Genomic DNA, 21,444 nt, shown 5'->3' with positions numbered 1-21,444 from the left:
CCTTTCTAGGTATCTGTGTGATGTATGAAAACATCGAAGTTTTTAAATTTTTTTTTTTAATATTTATTTATTTTTGAGAGACAGAGACAGTGCGAGCGGGGGAGGGACAGAGAGAGGGAAGACACAGAATCCGAAACAGGATCTAGGCTCTGAACTGTCAGTGCAGGGCCCAGTATGGGGCTCGAACCCTTAAACCGTGAGGTCACTCATGACCTGAGCCAAAGTCAGAAGCTTAACTGACTGACCCACCCAGGTACCCCAAAACATTGAGATTTTTTAATGGTGAAAATAATGCATTGTAGTTAAAGAAAAGGGAAAAATAAAATCCAGTATTCTCCATATAAGGGTCAATCATTATTAACATTTGGTGTCTTTTCTTACTGCCTTTATTCTCATTTACAGAGATAGGAGTTGTGTGTATGTATGCTTACTTGTTTTAACATTTATTTGCCAAATTTTGACTAGTCTAGAGGTTTGGAAATGGCCCTAGATGTTAGCTTTCTTTAATGTCCTTTTCTGTTGACAAGTAAGAATTAGAGTATCTTTTCAGAACAATTTATTATGAAAAATATCAAATATATTGAAAAGTTGAAGGGATTTTGAAGTAACTGCTCATATGCCCTACCATCTAGAGTTCTGAGGGCATTATTACATAATGATAGGGAATTAAAAAAAAAAACAAATATACTTAAAAAATATACTTTGAAAAAGTGGTATGTTATCTTTTTTTCTTTAATTCAGTAGAGTGGAGCTAACAACACTACCAACACCTCTGTGTAAAATGTTTAAAATATTTTATGTGATTCTGTATGTTAAAATGCAAAAAAAGATTTCTGTAACTGAATTTTTATATATAAAATGAGGTTTGATACCTTGGTGTTAAATAAAAACTTTGCATCATAGGTGGTAGTCATTTTTGGTGTTTGGTGAAGAGATGCTATAGCCTTTCTTCTTGTTATTTTTGGATTCTATAGGTCTTTGTGGATCCCCTTACAGTAGTTGACATGGAATTCATTGCCAGTACTCTGTTTCCAGCCATTGACAAAAATATTGTTAAGAAGATGGTTGCTTTCAACAACCAAGTAAGTACCTACTTGTATTAACTGTTCTTTGTTTTGATGGCTGTAATTGAACTATCATTTCATCGTGGGACACTATCACATTTACCAGTGTTTTTAAAAATAAAGCACATTGAATTGTCTCAGTTTCTAGTGGAATAAACTAATCATCTGAGGATTATAGTAATTCAGATCTATTTTGTATATCAGGTTAATGCTCAGAGAATATTTCTGGTTTAGATGTCTTGGTTGGGTGAAGGAGACATTTGTATCAAACCTGCTAATTTCTGTTTCAGATTATGCATGCATTATAGTACTTAATACAGTGCCTACCAGTGGGACATGTTTCCCAATAATAGTGTTTTCTTTTTAGATTGATCACGAAGTGACTGTTGAAAAGAAATGGGGGCAAAAAGGAGGACCCTGGGAATTCAACCTTCGGGACCTTTTCCGCTGGTGTCAGTTGATGCTAGTTGACCAGTCCCCCGGGTGTTATGATCCTGGTCAGCATGTGTTTTTGGTCTATGGTGAAAGAATGAGAACCAAGGAAGACAAGGAAAAGGTGAGTTTCATATTATTCTTTGGGTTTCTTTCCATCTGAAAGTTGATTTCTTCCTAAGAGAGAGAAAGGGCATACTCACTCATAACATTCAACACGGTAAAGCTACTTAGAATTAATTAATTAATTAATTTTTAAATGTTTATTTTTGAGAGAGATTGAGAGAGAGAGAGAGTGCATGCAAGCAGGGGAAGGGCAGAGAGAGAGGGAGACACAGAATCTGAAACAGGCCCCAGGCTCTGAGCTGTCAGCACAGAGCCCGACGTGGGGCTCGAATTCATGAACTGTGAGATCATGACCTGGGCTGAAGTCGGCCGCTTAACTCACTGAGCCACCCAGGCACCCCAAAGCTGCTTAGAATTTAAAAGTTAAACAGACTAAATGTTCATTGACTTCAAAGTCTCAAAGTGCACCTTTCTAAGTTGCTCCGTGATGTATTAGTTTGCTTTTGAGTACACAATTTGCTTATCCATCTGAATTCCAAATATTGCAAACCTTGTTAAAGCAATATTGCCCTCCAGTAATAAAGAACTAGGTCCTTGAGGGGTGGGGGAGAGGGGAAAGTGGGTGATGGGCATTGAGGAGGGCACTTGTTGGGATGAGCACTGGGTGTTGTATGGAAGCCAATTTGACAATAAATTAAAAAAAAAGAATTAGGTCTTCATCTTTCTAGGCATAAAGGAGAGAAACAGGAGGAGATAGGTGATACTCAAGTAGAGAAGGAGGGTTTTCTGTTTTTAAATAAACTTTGAATTACAAAGTTTTTTATCTAGAAAATATAATTAGATCTATAAGAGGGTATTCTGTATCTCGTCGGCAATAAAAATATCCCTTCGTAAATGGAGTAACACTAGAATTCCTAGCCTAATAAACTAATAATGTGTTCATTTTGCCTTGTGGTATTTAAAGTCCGATCTCACAAGATACTCATAATAGCTGCAGGTAGGAGGCACTATCATGACCTCTGAATAGTGAGGATCCAATGCTCTTAGTCATGGGGTATCACCTATAGTAAATAGTAGAGCCAGCACTTCTGCATCGCAATTGTAGCTAAATGTTAACTCATTCATTATGTGCAAGTGGCTTTTGGTCAGTATATTAAGACAAAATATTCACCCAGTATTTTTTAATTTTTATTTTTTTACAACTCTGTTATATATAATTTGTATACTATTAGCTGGTATTTTATTTTCTTCATTCATTAACTAAATTATAGTATATCTGTTGTGGCCAGACACTGGCCAGTTTTTGGATAATTGATGTTATTCAGATAGTATGTTACTGTAGAGTGTGGAAGATTTCCATCACTTCTCTAATTCAGTTATTGTAATTGACACACCTGAAAAAGTGAAAAATAATAATAGGAGAAAGACTTGTAAAAGCTGGAAGAATTTGAGTAAATTGAGTCTGACTTTATAAAACTAAACCAACTACATTGTGAAAGCATTTTTAATTTTAATTTTGGTAGACTGTCAGGGAGATGAGATTATATTCTGCCTTGGAGGGAAATATAAGCTCAGAAATCACCTGGACCCAGGAATATGTGACAGGAGCACTTTCTCCTATGCTGCTTTTTGACTCGTAGTCAATGTTTGGTACTGATAATGATTTTATCTTTACAGTTTTTTCCTAATGTTTCTGAAACTCTTTTATTAATTTATTTAGTTGAGGTATAATTGACATATAACATGAGTTTCAGGTGTACAACACAATGATTCAGTATTTGGGTGCATTGTGAAATGATGACTACAATAAGGCTAGGTAACATCTGTCACCTTACACAGCTACAAAAGGCTTTATTTATCTACTTATTTATTTATTATTTATTTACTGATATTTTTAAGAGAGAGAGTATGCATGCATGTGCACTAGCAGGGGAGGGGCAAAGGGAGAAGGAGTAAGAGAATCTTAAGCAGGCTTCAAGCCCAGTGCTAAGCCTGGCAGTGAGATCATGACCTGAGCTGAAATCAAGAGTTGGACACTACTTAACCGACTGAGCCACCCAGGCGCCCCAAGACTTTTTCTCTTTTGATGACAACTTTTTAAATCTGTTCCCTTAGCAGTTTTCAAATACATAGTATGGTATTATTATTTAAAATTTTTTTACTAGTTTTTAAAGTTTATTATTTTTAAGAGAGAGAGAGAGAGCGAGAGCGAGTGAGCAGGGGAGAAGCAAAGAGAGAGTGAGAGAAAAAATGCCAAGCATGCTCCGTGTAGTCAGTGCAGAGCCTGATGCGGGGCTTGAACCCACTAACCATGAGATCATGACCTGAGCTAAAATCAAGAGTCAGATGTTTGACTGAGCCACCCAAGTGCCCCTATGTTTATTTATTTTTTATTTATTTTTGAGAGAGAGTGAGCATGAGGGGGGCGTGGGGGACGCAGAGAGAGAGGGAGACACAGAATCTGAAGCAGGCTGTAAGGCTCTGAGCTGTTAGCACAGAGCCCAATGAGGGCTCGAACTCATGAGCAGTGAGATCATGACCTGAGCCGAAGTTGGATGCTTAACCAACTGAGCTACCTAGGTACTCTATGTAATACAGTATTATATTAACTATAGTCACTATACTGTACATTCTATTTCTATGACTTATTTTATAATAATTGTTATTTTTATTTTCTGACTTTAGTCCAGTGTATGATGATTAATATGAGTATTGCTGCTTTGTTAGAAGCATGCAGCTTTTTATACATATTTTGGGTGGCTGGAATTTTTCCTGCTGCTCTGGGCTAAATTAGTGTATTTTACACACCCATATCTTTCCCTCCTGCCCCAACTCCTCTTTAGAAGAAACCCAGCAAAGGGACACATGAGTGGCTCAGTTAAGCGTCCGACTTCAGCTCAGGTCATGATCTTGTGGTTCGTGAGTTTGAGCCCCTCTTGGGGCTCTGTGCTGACAGCTCAGAGCCTGGAGCCTGCTTCAGATTCTGTGTCTCCCTCTCTCCCTACCCCTCCCCCATTCGCACTCTGTGTGTGTGTGTGTGTGTGTGTGTGTGTGTGTGTGTGTGTCTCTCTCTCTCTCTCTTTCTCTCTCTCAAAGATAAACATTAAAAAAAAAATTTAAAAAAGAAGAAACCCAGCAAATAAGGTTAATGGAAAGTTTTCTAATCATATTTCTGGTAAGGGAGGGATAAATGAATGTAAATAATCAGAGAGATAACTTTGAGTGTCATTCTATGTAAATATTTGTAAACCTAAAATGGTGTTTTGGGATGAAACTGGCTTCCAAGATTTTTTTTTTTTTTTAATATTTCTTTATTTTTGAGAGAGACAGACAGAATGTGAGCCAGGAGAGAGGCAGAGAGGGAGACAGAATCTGAAGCAGGCTCCATGCTCTGAGCTGTCAGCACAGTGCCCACTGCGGAGCTCGAACCCACAAACCATGAGATCATGACCTGAGCCAGAGTCGGGTGCTTAAATGACTGAGCCACCCAGACGCCCTGTCACTTCAAGATTTAAAAACAATTACCATGAGCAAATCCTGTTACTCTCATGAATCCCATTATCCATATCTGTAAAGCAGAAATGATACCTATTTTGCAAGGGTATGAGGATCAGAAATAACCTGTTGAAAGCACCCACTATAATAGTACATTAGTAGAGGCTTAAGAAATGGTCATTTTTCTTCATAATCTTCTGACTGTTATTCTCTTCTACTTCTTTTTAGGTGGTATCTTGAATGATGAAAGCAGATTCATTTTTCATCTGTAGATTTGCAATAGTGTCCATGGCTTTAATTTATGGGGCATTCTCACGGGAATCCCAAATAGTTTGAGGTTAGGTGACTACTCTTTGTTTGAGTTCCAGTTTACTTTCATTTCAAGATTTAAATAAATGTTATCTATCCTTTTTATAAGAGAAAAATCAAAATGATAGGAAAATTGTGACTAGTCTTCACTCAGTTTTATGACCTCTGTTGCTGTTCATGTCTTCTAGAAGGTTTGGCTCAGAATTTGGTGAAATCATTTGTGTTTTGACTATATTATCATCTTCATTTAGGTCATTGCTGTATTCAAGAATGTGTTTAGTTCAAATTCCAGCCCATACATGGGAACCAGACTATTTCACATCACTCCCTATGATGTTCAGGTGAGGCAAGCAGGATAATCCTCTATTCTTTTACAATTTTCTATGATTTCCTCTGCTCCCACTACTAGGCACACTTGTAAAACCTCACTGGCATGTGTTTTTCAGCTGGGCTACTCAGTCCTCTCCCGTGGCAGTTACGCTCCTCTCCTGTCTCGCCATCCACTGTCACTCCTGCACCAATCATTACAGTCTCTGGAGTCAGTTATGAAGTGTGTGCAGATGAGCTGGATGGTCATCCTTGTGGGGCCAGCCTCTGTGGGCAAGACCAGCCTGGTGCAGCTCCTGGCACACCTTACTGGTCACACGTTAAAGATCATGGCTATGAACAGTGCAATGGACACTACGGAGCTTCTAGGTGGATTTGAGCAGGTAAATGGTCTGCCTTCACATTTTCAGGCAAAACATCTGTAATGCCATGGTCTGATTGATGGTCTTTTGTGTTGGTGAGTACCAATAGGATTATTCTTTTTTTAAGTAATCTCTGTACCCAATGTGGGACTCGAACTCATGACCCCAAGATCCAGAGTCACATGCTCTACCAACAGAGCCAGCCAAGCATCCCCTACCCCAACCCCCCGGCCACTTTTTTTAATTTAAAGGAGTGTTCATTTGACTCTGGCCAGTGGCTATGATGAGTTTTTGTGCTCTGGAAATTGCAGGTTGATCTTATACGGCCATGGAGGCAGCTGCTAGAAAAGGTGGAAGGCACTGTAAGGGCACTTTTAAGAGACAGCCTCCTTATCAGTGCTGACGACGCAGAAGTAGTGCTGCGAGCCTGGAGTCATTTCCTTCTGACTTACAAACCCAAGTGTCTTGGAGATGGTGGTAAAGGTATCACGATGGAGATTGTCAACAAGCTGGAAGCAGTATTATTGCTTATGCAGAGACTCAACAATAAAATCAACTCCTACTCCAAGGCAGGTATGTGTGTTTGGATGTGTATCAGATACATAGTATTGTGCGTATAGTGTCCATATATAGGTAGTAATACATTTGTAATGTAATGTCTCCAATTTTTAAATTAATGTAATAGTTATTAACAAAACTTGAAAATCTTTGTTTTAGAAAGTTAAATGAAGATGATGTAAAATAATTCAGAATTGATGATCCTAAGCAAAGCAAAAGTAACAAAGAAATTGGTTAGTGAGTTTGATAGTTTATATTGTATGTGATCAGCTATAATGGTAAATCATTTGCATCTAAAGCTGGTTGTATTTTTCTTGGCTTAAAAACAAACTAAGTAATTAAGAAATTGAGAATTTTATTTTATTTTATTTTATTTTATTTTATGTTTTTATTTTATTTTATGTTTTTATTTTTGAGAGAAAGAGAAAGAATAAGCGGGAGAGGGGCAGAGAGCAAGGGAGACACAGAATCCAAAGCAGGCTCCGGGCTCTAGGCTCTGAACTGTCAGCACAAATCCTGACGCGGGCCTCGAATTCATAAACCATGAGGTCATGACCTGAGCTGAGTCGGATGCTCAAATAGCTGAGCCACCCAGGCGCTCCTGAGAATTATTTTATTTTATTTTTAAAATAAAATTTATTTTGTTTTATTTTACTTTTTATCTTTAAAAAATATTTATTGGGGCGCCTGGGTGGCTCAGTCGGTTAAGCATCCGACTTTGGCTCAGGTCATGATCTCGCGGTCCATGAGTTCGAGCCCCGCATCAGGCTCTGTGCTGACAGCTCAGAGCCTGGAGCCTGTTTCAAATTCTGTGTCTCCCTCTCTCTGACCCTCCCCCATTCATGCTGTCTCTCCCTGTCTCAAAAATAAATAAATGTTAAAAAAAATATATATTTATTTACTTTGAAAGAGAGAGAGAGTGGGCATGCACATATACACACGCTTGAGTCTGTCAAGGGGAGGAGCAGAGAGAGAAGGAGAGAGGCAATCCCAAGCAGGCTCCTCAATGTCAGCATGGAGTTTGATTTAGGGCTTGATCCCATGACCCTGGGGTCATGACCTGAGCCCAAATCAAGAGTCCCACCCATGCAACCCAAGAAATTGAGCATTTTAAATGGGAGAATAGAAGTCTAGATTTATCGTTAGTATGTCTTTATTAATTTCATATAGAAAGTGGTAGAAATTCTGTAGATAACATGGAAACTTCTCTCATTTTGTGGCTCAGTTTTCTGTGTAGTGATGAGCATATGCCCTTAGGGAAGATTAAAAGGCTCTTCGGTTGTGTCTGTCACTATGATTGTTATGTTATTTCCAAAGCCTTTTTGTAACTGGTTGCAAAGTCATTCCTTAGGGATAAAGAAATGAGACTCCTTTGTTCTAACTCTATAAACAGTGTATCCATGGCTGTGGGTCAAATAGTTTACTTTCTTAGGCTAGGCAAGAAAATGATTTTATTGTTGGTTTGATTTGTTACTTCTGAATTCAAGCCCATCATTTGGATTTGAAATTCTTTACTCATTCACTCAAATTAATTGTTAGAGGTATTTAGTGGAGTTGTACATTACTTTATATGTATATATATACAAAGTACTTTACTTTTATATTTACTTTTATATGTAAAGTATAAGGTATATAAAGTATTTACTTGTATATATTTTAATTTATGTATATTTTAAATACGTATTTTAAAATATATATTTTATTTTATATATATTTTATATTGTAAAACTCACCATTGCGATATGAATTCCTACTGGGAGATAACTCCTATATTAACTATTTGCATTTAAAGCCTCACAACACCACTGCATTACAAAAAAAAAGACTATCCTCATTCTATGCTTGCAGAAATCAGTGCTCATAGAGGTTAAGTAACGTGCTCAATGTCTTAAAGTTACAAAGTGGTTAAACTAGACCTTGGATCTGATCCTCTGATTGTAAAGCCTTGAATCTATATATCTGTGCTTCTATATATCTTTCAGCTAAAATTTAAATATTTATTTATTTAGGGGCACCTGTGTGGCTCAGTTGGTTGAGTGTCTGACTTCGGCTCAAGTCATGTTCTCACAGTTCGTGAGTTGGAGCCCCACGTTGGGCTCTGCTGACAGCTTGGAGCCTGGAGCCTGCTTCAGAGACACAGAAACTCTAAAAAAAAAAATTAAATATTTATCCATTTAATATTTATTTTTGAGAGAGAGAATGTGTGTGTGCGCTGGGGAGGGGGAGAGAGACAAGGGGACAGAAGATCTGAAGCAGGCTCTGTGCTGACAGCAGAGTGCCTGACTCAGGGCTCGAACTCACAGAACCAAAGTTAGATGCTTAACTGAGCCACCCAGGCACCCCTAAAATTTAAATATTTAGAGTACATGCTCACAGCTCGTTCTAAATACAGGTTTTTATTTAGGATTCACTTTCATACTGAGTCATTTCTTAAGAGTACTAATAGAGTGAGGAAAGGTGAGTCTAAAACAGTCTACTCTTTTATTTTTGGTTAAAAATTTTCTTTCTTTCTAAATATATCTTTTAACATTAGTACGAAGGTGTATGACTGTTAAATATATTCTAGTTCTCTCGTGTTCACAATTTATCTTAAGTGCTTCTGCTTTTTTATAATATCTGTTTTAACATCTTTGCTAATTTCATCATCTATGACTTCTGGGGCTGTTCTGTTGAGTTTTTTCTCCTGGTTATGAGTCATGTTTTCTTTGTGCGTCAAGTAATTTTGATTGCATGCTGTGAATTTTGAATTAGTGCTTATTGCTGCATTTTTGTTAGTTGCTCCTTGAATATTGAATAACATGGGTTTGAGCTGCATGGGTCCACTTACATGTGGATTTTTTCCAATAAGTATATGTACAGTACTGTAAATGCATTTTCCGTATAAATGTCTTTAACTTTATTCTAAGAATATGGCATATAATATGCAATGTACATAACATGTTAATTGTTATTCATAAGGCTTGTGGTCAATAGTAGGCTCTTAGCAGTTACGTTTTTGAGGAGTCAAAAGTTATATGTGGATTTTTGACTGATTGGAGGAGGAGCTGGCATCCTTGTCCTTTGTTGTTCAAGGGTCAACTATATTTCTTTAAAGACTTTTGGACTGGGCCGCCTGGGTGGCTCATTCGGTTAAGCGTCTGACTTCGGCTGAAGTCATGATCTCACAGTTCATGAGATCAAGCCCCGCATCAGGTTCTGTGCTCAGTGTGCAGAGCCTGCTTCGGACTCTGTCTACCTCTCTCTCTGCTGCTCTCCTGCTGTACTTGCTCGAGCTCGTTCCCTCCCTCCCTCCCTCCCTCTCTTCTTTGTCTCTCTCTCTCTCTCTCAAAAACAAAATAAACATTCAAAAAAAAAAAAAGAATTTTGGACTTTGTGGTAGGCAATGAAGTTGTTTATGGATTATTTTGATCTTATATTTTTATTTCGCCTATTTAGACTAAAAAAAAAAAAAAAAAAAAAAAAGAGGGGCTCCTGGGTGGCTCAGTCGGTTAAGTGTCTGACTTTGGCTCTTGTCATGATCTTGCGGTTCACAAGTTCGAGCCCTGCATTGGATTCTTTGCTGACAGCTAAGAGCCTGGGGCCTACTTCAGATTCTGTGTCTCCCTCTCTCTCTGCCCCTCCCCTGCTCTCTCTCTCTCTCAAAAATAAATAAAAACATTTTAAAAAATTAAAAAAAAAACTGAAAACAAACATTTCACCCATTTCTTTCCCCAGCTCCCTCAATCTCCAGTCTGTTCTTTGTATCTATAAGCTTGGTCTTTTATCCCACATATAAAAGAGATCGTATGATATTTGTCTTGCTCTGATTTATTTCACTCGCATAATGCCTTTGAAGTCCATCCATGTTGTCACAGATAGCAAGATTTCATTCTTTTCTATGGCTAAATAATATTCCATTGTGTGTGTATATACACTACAATTTCTTTATCCGTTCATCTGTGGAAAGACAATTAGGTTGTTTCCATATCTTGGCTATAACAAACAATCCTGTAGTGAACATGGTGGTGCATTATCTTTCAAGTTAGTGATTTCATTTTCTTAGGATACTCAGAAGTGGAATTGCTGGATCATATGGTAGTTCCATTTTTAATTTTTTGAGGAGCTTCTGTACTGTTTTCCATAGTAGTTGCACAAATTTACATTCTCACCAGTAGTACACAAGGGTTCCCTTTTCTCCACATGCTTGTGAGCACTTGTTATTTCTTATTGATAATAACCATTCTAACAGGAGTGAGGTGATAGCCTGTTGTGGTTTTGATTTGTATTTTCCTGATAATTAATGATGATGAGCATCTTTTCATGTACCTGTTGACTATCTAAAAGTCTTTGAAAGGGCACCTAGGTGGCTCAGTTGATTAAACATCCGTTCAAGCTGTTCATTGGGCTCTGTGCTGACATCTCAGAGCCTGGAACCTGCTTCAGATTCTGTGTCTCCCTCTCTCTCTGCCCCTCCCTCTGCTCGTTCTCTCTCTGTCTCTCTCCCTCTCCCTCTCTGAAAAATAAACATTAAAAACATTTTTTTTAAAAAGTCTTTTTAAAAAGTCTGAAAAATGTGTATTCAGATCCCCTGCCCAGTTTTTAATGGGTTTGTATATAATTTTGCTATTGAGATGTATGAGTTATTTATATATTTTGGATATTAGCCCCTTATCAGATAAATGACTTACAGGTATTTTCTCCCATTCAGTAGTAGATTGTCTTTTCATTTTGTTGATGGGTTTCCTTGCTGTGCTAAAGCTTTTTAGTTTGATGTAGTCCTACTTGTTTGTTTTTGCTTTTGGTGTCATGTTAAAAAAGTCATCACCAAGACGTATGTTAAGGAGCTTACCATTTATGTTTTCTGCTAGGAGTTTTGTGGCTTAGGTCTTTTATTCAAGGCCTTAATCTATTTTGAATTTTTGTATATGGTATAAGACAGTGGTGCAGTTTTATTCTTGTATATGTGGCTGTCCAGATTCCCCAGCACCAATAATTGAGATTGTCCTTTCCTTATTGTGTATTCTTGGTTCCTTTGTTATAAATTAATTGGCGACATATTTGTGGGTTTATTTCTGGGCTCTCTCTTCTGTTCGTTGATCTGTGTGTCTTTATGCCCATATCATGCTGTTTTAATTACTTTAGCTTTGTGATATAATTTGAAATAAGGGAGTCTGATGCCTCCAACTTTCTTCTTTTTCAAGATTGCTTTGGCTTTTGGGGGGGGTCTTTTGTGGTTCCACACAAATTTTAGCATTATTTGTTCTATTTTGGTTAAAAATACCATTGGAATTTTGATAGGGGTTGTATGGCATCTGTATTGTTTTGGTAGTATGATCATTTTAATAACATGTGTCCAGTCCAGGAGCATGGGATGTCTTTCCATTCATTTATGTCTTCATCAATTTCTTTCATTAATGCCTTACCGTTTTCAACATACATGTCTTTCACCGCCGTGTTTAAATTTATTCCTAGGTTATTTGTTTTTGTTTTTGTTTTTGTTTCTGATGCAATTGTAAATGTGATTGTTTCAATTTCACTTTCTGATAGTTCATTATTAGTGTATGGAACCACAATGAATTTTTGTGTATGTATTGATTTTGTGTCCTGCAACTTTACTGAATTTGTTTATTTTCAGGGTTTTTTTTGTGGTGTCCTAGGGTTTTCTGTATATAGTATTATGTAATGTGCACAATTTTCCTTTTTCCTCTTCAATTTGGATGCCTCTTACTTTTCTCACCGAATTGCCCTGCCTGGATTTCCAATATTCTGTTGAACAACGTGGCGTGAGTGGGCATTCTTATCTTGTTCCTGATCTCAGAGGAAAAGCTTTCAGCTTTTCATTATTAAGTATGATGGTATCTCTGAGCTTATCTTATAGAGCTTTTATTAAGTTGAAGCATTTCTCTCTATACTCACTTTTAAGAGTTTATCATGAATGGATGTTGAATTCTGTCAAGTGCTTTCTCTTCTTCTATTGAAATGATCATATGATTTTTATCTTTCATTTTGCTAATGTGTTATATCACATTGATTTACAGATGTCAAACCATTCTTGCATCCCTGGAATAAATCCCAGTTGATCGTGGTATATGCTCCTTTCACAGTATTGTTGAATTCAGTTTGCTGGTTATTGTGTTGAGAATTTTTGGATCTGTGTTTATCAGTGATATTAGCCTGTAATTTTCTTTTCTTTTTAAATTTTTTTAATGTTTGGGGCGCCCGGGTGGCTCAGTCGGTTAAGCGGCCGACTTCAGCTCAGGTCATGATCTCGCGGTTTGTGAGTTCGAGCCCCGCGTCAGGCTCAGTGCTGACAGCTCAGAGCCTGGAGCCTGTTTCAGAATCTCTGTCTCCCTCTCTCTGACCCTCCCCCGTTCATGCTCTGTCTCTCTCTGTCTCAAAAATAAATAAATGTTAAAAAAAAAATTTTTTTTTTTAATTTTTTTAATGTTTACTCATTTTTGAGAGCGCGTGAGCGGGGGAGGGACAGAGAGAGAGGGAGACACAGAATCAGAAGCAGGCTCCAGGCTCTGAGCTGTCAGCACAGAGCCTGATGTGTGGCGCGATCATGACCCAAGCCAAAGTTGGACACTCAACTGACTGAGCCATCCAGGTGCCTCTGTAATTTTCTTTTCTTGTGGCATCCTTGTCTGGTTTTGGTATCAGGGTAATGCTGAGTTTATAAAAGGAGTTTGGGCAAGTTCCCTCTTTTTTTTTTTTTTTTTTTTTTGAAGAGTTTGAAAAGGATTGAAGGATTAATACTTATTCCTTTGGAATGTTTGGTAGAATTTATCAATTCTGTCTCCTTTTGGGTGACACTGAATCCAGTCCCATGGGATTAGGAACTCAAGCTCTCCTGGCCTCCAGAGCCAGAGGATCAAGAGGTGTCCCCTGGGTAGTAGCTGTAAAAATTAGGGCTCCAGACTTGTGTAAAAAGCTCTGGGAGGTGCTGGTGCTCTGGAGCACTACAAAGGAAGGGGACAAAGATGGCGCCCAGCAGGCTCTAGGATGATGTGTTATATTAGATGCCTGCCCCTCAGGTTCGTTCGTTCTTCCTTTTCTTTTCTTTTCTTTTCTTTTCTTTTCTTTTCTTTTCTTTTCTTTTCTTTTCTTTTCTTTCTTTTCTTTCTTTCTTTCCTTCCTTCCTTCCTTCCTTCCTTCCTTCCTTCCTTCCTTCCTTCCTTTTCTTTCTTGTTTATTTATTTTGAGAGAGAAATAGAGAGGAGGGGCAGAGAGACAAAGAGAGAATCCCAAGCAGGCTCTGTAGTGTCAGTGCAAAGCCCAGTGTGGGGCTTGATCCCACAAACTGTGAGAAGGTTGTTTCTTTAATAGAGGCAGGTGAAGCCTGGGTGGGATTGACTTCTCCTCTGAGCTGGGCCCTGGGACGAGTCTGAGTATGTGAGCCCTTTCTGGGATCACAGTCTTGGCATGCAAGCTCTGCTGCTTTTTATTTTTATTGTATTACATTGTATTTTTAGGGAAATGTGTTCTTTTTAAAGTTTATTTATTTTGAGAGATGGAGTTGGGTCTGCACTGTCAGCGCAGAGCCCAGGACGGGGCTTGAACTTACAGACTGAACTCACAAACCACGAGATCATAACCTGAGCCGAAATCAGGAGTTGGACGCTTAACTGACTGAGCCACCTAGGTGCCCCAAACTCTGTTGCTTTTAGAAGATAGATGTTTTTGAGGGCTTGCTTTTTAGGTACATGTTTTAGAAGTTGAGATTCTTGATGTAGGATTCAAACCTTTTGCTCCATAAGGGGAAGCTGCAGGTTTTCAGGTCCTTTCCAGTTGTGGGTCACTATGCTGTGGGGGTAGTGTTTATGGCGAGATTATTTCCTAGCCACTCTTTCCTGCTTGTTTTTTGTTTTTTGGGTTTTTTTTCCATTTGTCTGGTGTGTAGTCATCACTCAGCCAGACTTTAGGGTTCTTTTGGAGGAAATTGTTCCGTAGATAGCTATCAATTCAGTGTGTCCATGGAAGGAGGTGAGTTCAGGATCTTCCTACATTGCTCTCTTGAAAGGTCATTTTGATCTTTTCAAGCTTTTTAAGGTCATTCCAGAGTAACCTTTACTGTAGGGCTAGATTAGCCTCCCTATTGAGGTGTAGCTTGCACGGCATCTCTGCTGAATTGCTGGTATATTCACTGGGGTCTCCTTAGTTTTGCTGGTGGGAACTGGAGTAATACTCAGTCTTGGGTGAGCTCTGGGAATCGTTCCACTCATAGCTCCCCAGGTTTTCCTTGCGAGTGTTCTCATCCTTGTGGAGCTTCACCATTTATAAGCACATGCAGATTTTTTTATTTAGCCAAAGATTCCAGAGGCCCTTATCTAAATTTCTGGAGCTCTTTGAATAGCTCCTTCATCTTGAGTACTCTGCCCTTCAGCGTAGTTGGATTGGCTTGGCCTCCCTGAGTTTCAGTCTGTCCTCAAATCAGTGAGACCTCTGTGGTACATTGGAGTTCCCTCTCCTTGCTTTGCAATCCAGAAATTCCTTCCAGGTGGAAATCAAGGGCAATTTTAGGGCTTTCTTTCCCCAGGTATCACAGAGCTCTGCTGTCTGTTCTCCAGTGTCTGAAAGCAGTTGTTTGTGTATCTTGTGTAGTTTTTAAATTGTTAACAGTGGAGCTGAAGTTTAAACCTTATTATTTCCTCATGGCCAGAAGCAGGAGTCCAATACATAATACTTTGTGATATGAACAAGGGTCATAAGGCAGTTTCCAGGGAAATAAAGTACTAGGCAATGGATGCCTGGGTGGCTCAGTCAGTTAAGCATCCGACTTTGGCCCAGGTCATGATCTTGCATTTCACGAGTCAGGCTCTGTGCTGACAGCTCAGCACCTGGAGTCTGCTTCGGATTCTGTGTCTCCCTTGCTCCCTGTCCCTCCTCCACTCATGCTTTGTCTCTCTCTCAAAAATAAACATAAAAAAAAAAAAAGCACTAGGAAAGTAAATACCAGTTGTTACTATAATCATGTGATATGGTCATTATAAAAGAAACCTTTGACTTCACGACTTTGATTTCATTGTGCCAACTTAATGCCCTTTCATTTGGTAAAAATGCAGTAATAGATGGGAGTCATTATTCTCCTTGTGCCATGTGAGAAAGTATGACAAAGATTATTTGCATCTCTGTCACCCTTGAGTTACCTCTATCTAGTCATTAAAAAGTATTTTCTGCCACCAGACCTAAATTTCGTACCTGTTTTGTTTAAACAAATTAAAAAAAAAAAAAAACCCTCTTCTTATATATACTCTATTATGAAACTTCAAAAACTTGGACCAGAAGTTTCCTATTTTATTTTAATAAACTCTTAAGGGGTTTTGTTCATTTTTCTTTTGTTGTCTTTTTATTGCCTTCCTTTGACATTAAGTGCTATGGCTGTGACATTTCAGAGTTTGCCAAACTTGTGGAAGAATTCCGAAATTTTGGGGCGAAGCTTCTGCAATCCACCAGTGGTCGCAGCCATGGCACATTTGAATGGGTTGACAGCATGTTGGTTCGGGCTCTGAAGTCTGGAGATTGGCTTTTGATGGACAATGTTAACTTCTGCAAGTAAGGACATTCTGCTTAAACACCAGATTGAAATTTGGAATATGCTTATCAAAGTAGAAACCCAGTTGGAAGCTCTGGGTTTTGAACCTGTTGTTTTCTTAACCTCAAATGTATCCTCAGTCATCTTCTGTAGTCTTATCCCTGTGGTGAACAAAGGTAGTTGGTCATTAGCTGCAAGATTTTAGCTCTGTATGACTGTTTTGGGGTGAACTGAAAGCTAACAAAATTTGTTTACTTTTCCAGTTTTTGAGGTAGACCTTTTTATTTAACATCAAAACTCCTTTTGTTAGGGTCATTCTTGAGTACAGGTTTTTGAAATGGAGGATCTTTTACAAGGCAGACAGTAGAAAATGTGTATCAGTGTATTGCTTTGATTCTAAAATAACGAAAACGGCGTCATAAAACTACCGTAGTACACAGCATAATAGAAGCCACTCCAGGTTGGCTGATGGTTTCTCTACCTGAAGCATTTTTCAGAATGTTTTGAATTGAAACCCAGTTGCCTTTAAATTGATTTGATAATGTTGGGAAGTGGGGAAGATGGAAGGGGAAAGAGAAAAGAGTTAAACATCATGGAACCATTTCCCTTAATTTTGTTTATTTATTTAACAGTATTTTGGGTATTTACTGTGTATGAATCTCTGAGCAATGTGCCTTGGGGAGTGAAAAGGGGAGCAGATGGGGAGAGAGAGAGCACAATTCTATGTGGGGGAGTGATCCATGCTGAAGGAGGACATGGGTCAGGATCAGTGGGAAGCCTGTGTAATGAAAGTAGAATGCGTGCAGATGTCAGTCTGCCACCATTTAATTTGACGTCTCTCTATGCAGCCCATCAGTGCTGGATCGTTTGAATGCTTTGCTGGAACCTGGAGGTGTTCTCACTATTAGTGAAAGAGGAATGATAGATGGATCCACTCCCACCATAACACCAAATCCCAATTTCAGGTATTTGTGCCTCTTAAGTTTCTGATTAAGAATCTGACCACCTCAATAGTGGAGGTGGACATTCAGTAGGACGTTGTTACATATTATATTCATACATTCAGTCATAAATATGTTCACTCATTTATTGATTCAGTTAAATATTTATGGAGGCTCTGCTATTTGCCAGACTCTCAGTAAATAAGAGGGGGCACTTGGATGGCTCAGTTGGTTCAGGGGGTCGTGAGTTCAACCCCCACATTGGGCACAAAGCTTAATTTAAAAAAAAAATAAAAAAATAGTTGAGGTTTTTATAGTGGGTTGGTGATAAAGGGTAGAAGCAGGGAGAATGGTCTTAAGCCTTTTGCAATAGTTCAAGCAAGAGATACTATAGCTTAGACTGGGGTAACATGAGTTGGGATTTGCTGATCAGACATGTGGGTTGAGAAAAAGAGGAAACAAAGATTTTACCTAAATTTTTGGCCTGAGTAATTGGATAAATATGCGAGCCATTTACTGAGAAAGGGAAGACTGGCAAAGGAGCAGGGTTTTGTTATTGTTGTTTTGTTTTGTTTTTATGTTTGTTTATTTTTGAGAGAGAGAGAGAGAGAGAGGGAGAGAGACTGTGAGTGGGGAAGGAACAGAGAGAGACACATAGAATCCAAAGCAGGCTCCAGGCTCTGAGCTGTCAGCACAGAGCCTGACATGGGGCTCAAACCCTTTAAGCATGAGATCATGACCTGAGCTGATGTCAGATACTCAACTGACTGAACCACCCAGGTGCCCTGGAGCTTGTTTGATGTAGGGAAGGTCAACAGGGAATCCACTGTTTAGTTTTGGAGATGTTAGATAGCTAGGCAGAGATGTTGAATATATGAAGATAATTGTTTCAGAAGAGCACACTGCTCCCTTTTTTGATCTCTGTAGGTGAGTTAGAATGATGAATTAGCACTATTTGATTTGGGAAATATCTGAAAGTAAGAATTTTAATGTTCTCAGATAGCATTAAAGGTGCACTGGATAAACACTAGTTTCTAAGGTGAATAGGTTTAGAGACACTGATTTTGCTGTATTCATGCATTTTGGCACTACAAGATAGAAGACAGATGAAAGTAGCAGACTTTGAGTTAGTGAGATCCTCTTGATAAGCTCCCTGAAGAGGAGCCATATACTGTCTGCCTTCAGCACTTGTTGTTGAGCAGCCTCATCATTGGTTGCAACTGGGATTTTAATTTTTTTTCCTTTGGATTGCTGTATTACCAGACTTTTTCTCTCGATGGATCCTGTTCATGGAGAAATATCCCGAGCGATGAGGAATCGTGGACTTGAAATCTACATTTCAGGAGAAGGGGATGGGAACATCCCAGATAACCTGGATCTGAAAGTTCTCCTGCACAGCCTTGGGTTGGTGGGGGACAGTGTGTGTGACACCCTCTTGGCTCTACACATGGAGATCCAGAGTACTGTTGTAGGTAAGGTGCTTGACTTCTAGCCTCTGTGGAGTTTTCTTATAGAAATTCATATGCGGACTTCAAGCTGTATTACCAAGCTGTAATCATCAAGACAGTATGGTTCTGGCACAAAAACAGACACTCAGATCAGTGGATCAGAATAGAAAACCCAGAAATGGACCCTCAAATGCATGGCCATCTAATCTTTGACAAAGCAGGAAAGAATATCCAATGGAATAAATAGAGTCTCTTCAGCAAGTAGTGCTGGGAAAACTGGATGGCAACCTGCAGAAAAATGAACCTAGACCACTTTCTTAGACCACACACAAAAATAAACTCAAAATGGATGAAAGACCTCAATGTAAGACAGGAGGCCATCAAAATCCTCCAGGAGAAAGCAGGCAAAAACCTTTGAACTTGGCCGCAGCAACTTCTTACTCAACACGTCTCTGGAGGCACGGGAAACAAAAGCAGAAATGAACTATCAAAATGAACTCATCAAAATAAAAAGCTTCTGCACAGTGAAGGAAACAATCAGCAAAACTCAAAGGCAACTGGGAATGGAAGAAGATATTTGCAAACGACATATCAGATAAGAGGTTAGTATCCAAAATCTATAAAGAACTTACCAAACTCAATACCCAAAAAACAAATAATCCAGTGAAGAAATGGGCAAAAGACATGAATAGACACTTTTCCAAAGAAGACATCCAGATGGCTAACAGACTCATGAAAAGATGCTCAACATCACTCATCATCAAGGAGATACAAATCAAAACCACTACGAGATACCACCACACACCTGTTAGAATTGCCAACATTTAACAACTCAAGCAACAACAGATGTTGGCGAGGATGCAGAGAAAGAGGATCTCTTTTGCACTGCTGGTGGGAATGCAAATTGGTGCAGTCACTCTGGAAAACAGTATGGAGGTTCCTCAAAAATTAAAAATAGAACTACCCTATGACCCAGCAGTTGCTCTACCAGGTATTTATCCAAGGGATACAGATATGCTGTTTCAAAGGGGCACATGCACCCCAATGTTTATAGCAGCATTATCAACAATAACCAAAGTATGCAAAGAGCCCAAATGTTCATTGATGGATGAATGGATAAAGAAGATGTGGTATATATATATACAATGGACTATTACTCGGCAATCAAAATGAATGGAATCTTGCCATTTGCAACAACGTGGATGGAACTAGAGGGTATTATACTAAGCGAAATTAGTCTGTCAGAGAAAGACAAATATCATATGACTTTACTCGTATGAGGACTTTAAGAGACAAAACAGATGAACATAAGGGAAGGGAAGCAAAAATAATATAAAAACAGGGAGGGGGACAAAACATAAGAGATTCTTAAATATGGAGAACAAACAGGTGGTTACTGGAGGGGTTGTGGGAGGGAGGATGGGCTAAATGGGTAAGGGGCATTAAGGAATCTGCTCTTGAAATCATTGTTGCACTATATGGTAACTAACTTGAATGTAAATTTTAAAAAAGAAAGAAAGAAAGAAATTCATGTGTTGGGGTGCCTGGGTGGCTCAGTGAGTTAGTCATCTGACTTTGGCTCAGGCCATGATCTCATGGCTCATGAGTTCAAGCCTCGCGTGAGGTTCTATGCTGAGAGCCTGGAGCCTGCTTTGGATTCTGTGTCTCCCTCTCTCTGCCCCTCCCCTGCTCTCGCTCTGTCTCTCTCAAAAATAAATAAACATTAAAAAAAAAAAACAATTAAAAAAAGATTCATGTGTTATTCCATTTAATTGCTAGTCTAGGTTTTTTGGGTTTTTTTTAATGTTTATTTTTGAGAGAGAAAGCATGAATGCGGGAGGGGTAGAGAGAGAGGAGCAGAAGATCTGAAGTGGGCTCTGCACTGACAGCAGTGAGCCCTATGGGGGGACTGAGGTGGGGGGGGGCTCAAATTCATGAACCGTGAGCCAAAGTTGGACGCTCAAGTGACTGAGCCACACAGGCTCCCCTAGTCTAGAGGTTTTTAAATTTAGTGTACATACAAATAGAAATTACCTGAAAAGTCTTTAAAAATGTAGATATGGTGGTATCCTACTTCCCCCTAAGGGAGTGGGTTCAACAAGTCTGAGTGAAGCACAGAAATTAGTATTTTAAAGAAGTTTCCCAGGTAATTCTGATGGATTCATCCAGAGACCCATTCTTTGAGGAATACTGCTTTAGACATTAAAGTTTGTCCTTATCTTCAGGATGGTCATTGAATCTTTTGAAGGTAGAATAAAGAGGGAACTTTGACTTGTTCAAAACAGCCAGGTGTTGCTTCTTTTAAATGTCCAAATACACAGGAGTAGGCAAGAATAATAACAAAGATAATGCTGAGGGGCGCCTGGGTGGCGCAGTCGGTTAAGCGTCCGACTTCAGCCAGGTCACGATCTCGCGGTCCGTGGGTTCGAGCCCCGCGTTGGGCTCTGGGCTGATGGCTCAGAGCCTGGAGCCCGTTTCTGATTCTGTGTCTCCCTCTCTCTCTGCCCCTCCCCCGTTCATGCTCTGTCTCTCTCTGTCCCAAAAATAAATAAAAAAACATTGGGAAAAAAAAAAATTAAAAAAAAAAAAGATAATGCTAAAAAATGATGATACTCCTTATTGAGTAACCATTATGTGTTAGGTACAATGTCAATTGCTTTTTTAGTCTTCTTCACATTAGTTCTTCAGGGCATGTTTTCATTTTATAGATAGGGCTCAGAGAGGTTGAATAACTCATCAGAGCATAACAGTTAATAATGATAGGTGAGAATTGAAAGTAGTTCTGTTGGATTTTAAAGTGCTTGGTCCTCCATGAGACCATGCTCTTTCTGCTACCTTCATTGTGTGTCGACATTAGGTTTAAGGATATGTGTGATCAGGCTTTGTCATACTTGTAATTGTTGCTTTCCTGCACTCTGCTTCTGACAG

At 39.0% G+C, this 21,444-nt stretch overlaps 1 protein-coding gene across 1 annotated transcript in view; it reads left to right on the top strand.

Annotated features, from left to right (window-relative positions):
• Positions 1-21,444, top strand: part of MDN1 (midasin AAA ATPase 1) — a 173,021-nt gene that overhangs the window by 85,918 nt on the left and 65,659 nt on the right. Inside the window, exons 39-46 of the mRNA XM_043591932.1 lie at positions 975-1,082; positions 1,432-1,620; positions 5,618-5,707; positions 5,813-6,076; positions 6,367-6,628; positions 15,988-16,147; positions 16,976-17,092; positions 18,332-18,540. Coding sequence (XP_043447867.1) covers positions 975-1,082; positions 1,432-1,620; positions 5,618-5,707; positions 5,813-6,076; positions 6,367-6,628; positions 15,988-16,147; positions 16,976-17,092; positions 18,332-18,540 — 1,399 coding nt within the window. The remainder of the gene's footprint in view (positions 1-974; positions 1,083-1,431; positions 1,621-5,617; positions 5,708-5,812; positions 6,077-6,366; positions 6,629-15,987; positions 16,148-16,975; positions 17,093-18,331; positions 18,541-21,444) is intronic.

Source organism: Prionailurus bengalensis, chromosome B2, assembly GCF_016509475.1.
Source record: "Prionailurus bengalensis isolate Pbe53 chromosome B2, Fcat_Pben_1.1_paternal_pri, whole genome shotgun sequence".
Lineage (NCBI taxonomy): Eukaryota > Metazoa > Chordata > Mammalia > Carnivora > Felidae > Prionailurus > Prionailurus bengalensis.
Note: the sequence above shows the minus strand (reverse complement) of the source record. Positions and strands in the feature narration are given on the sequence as shown.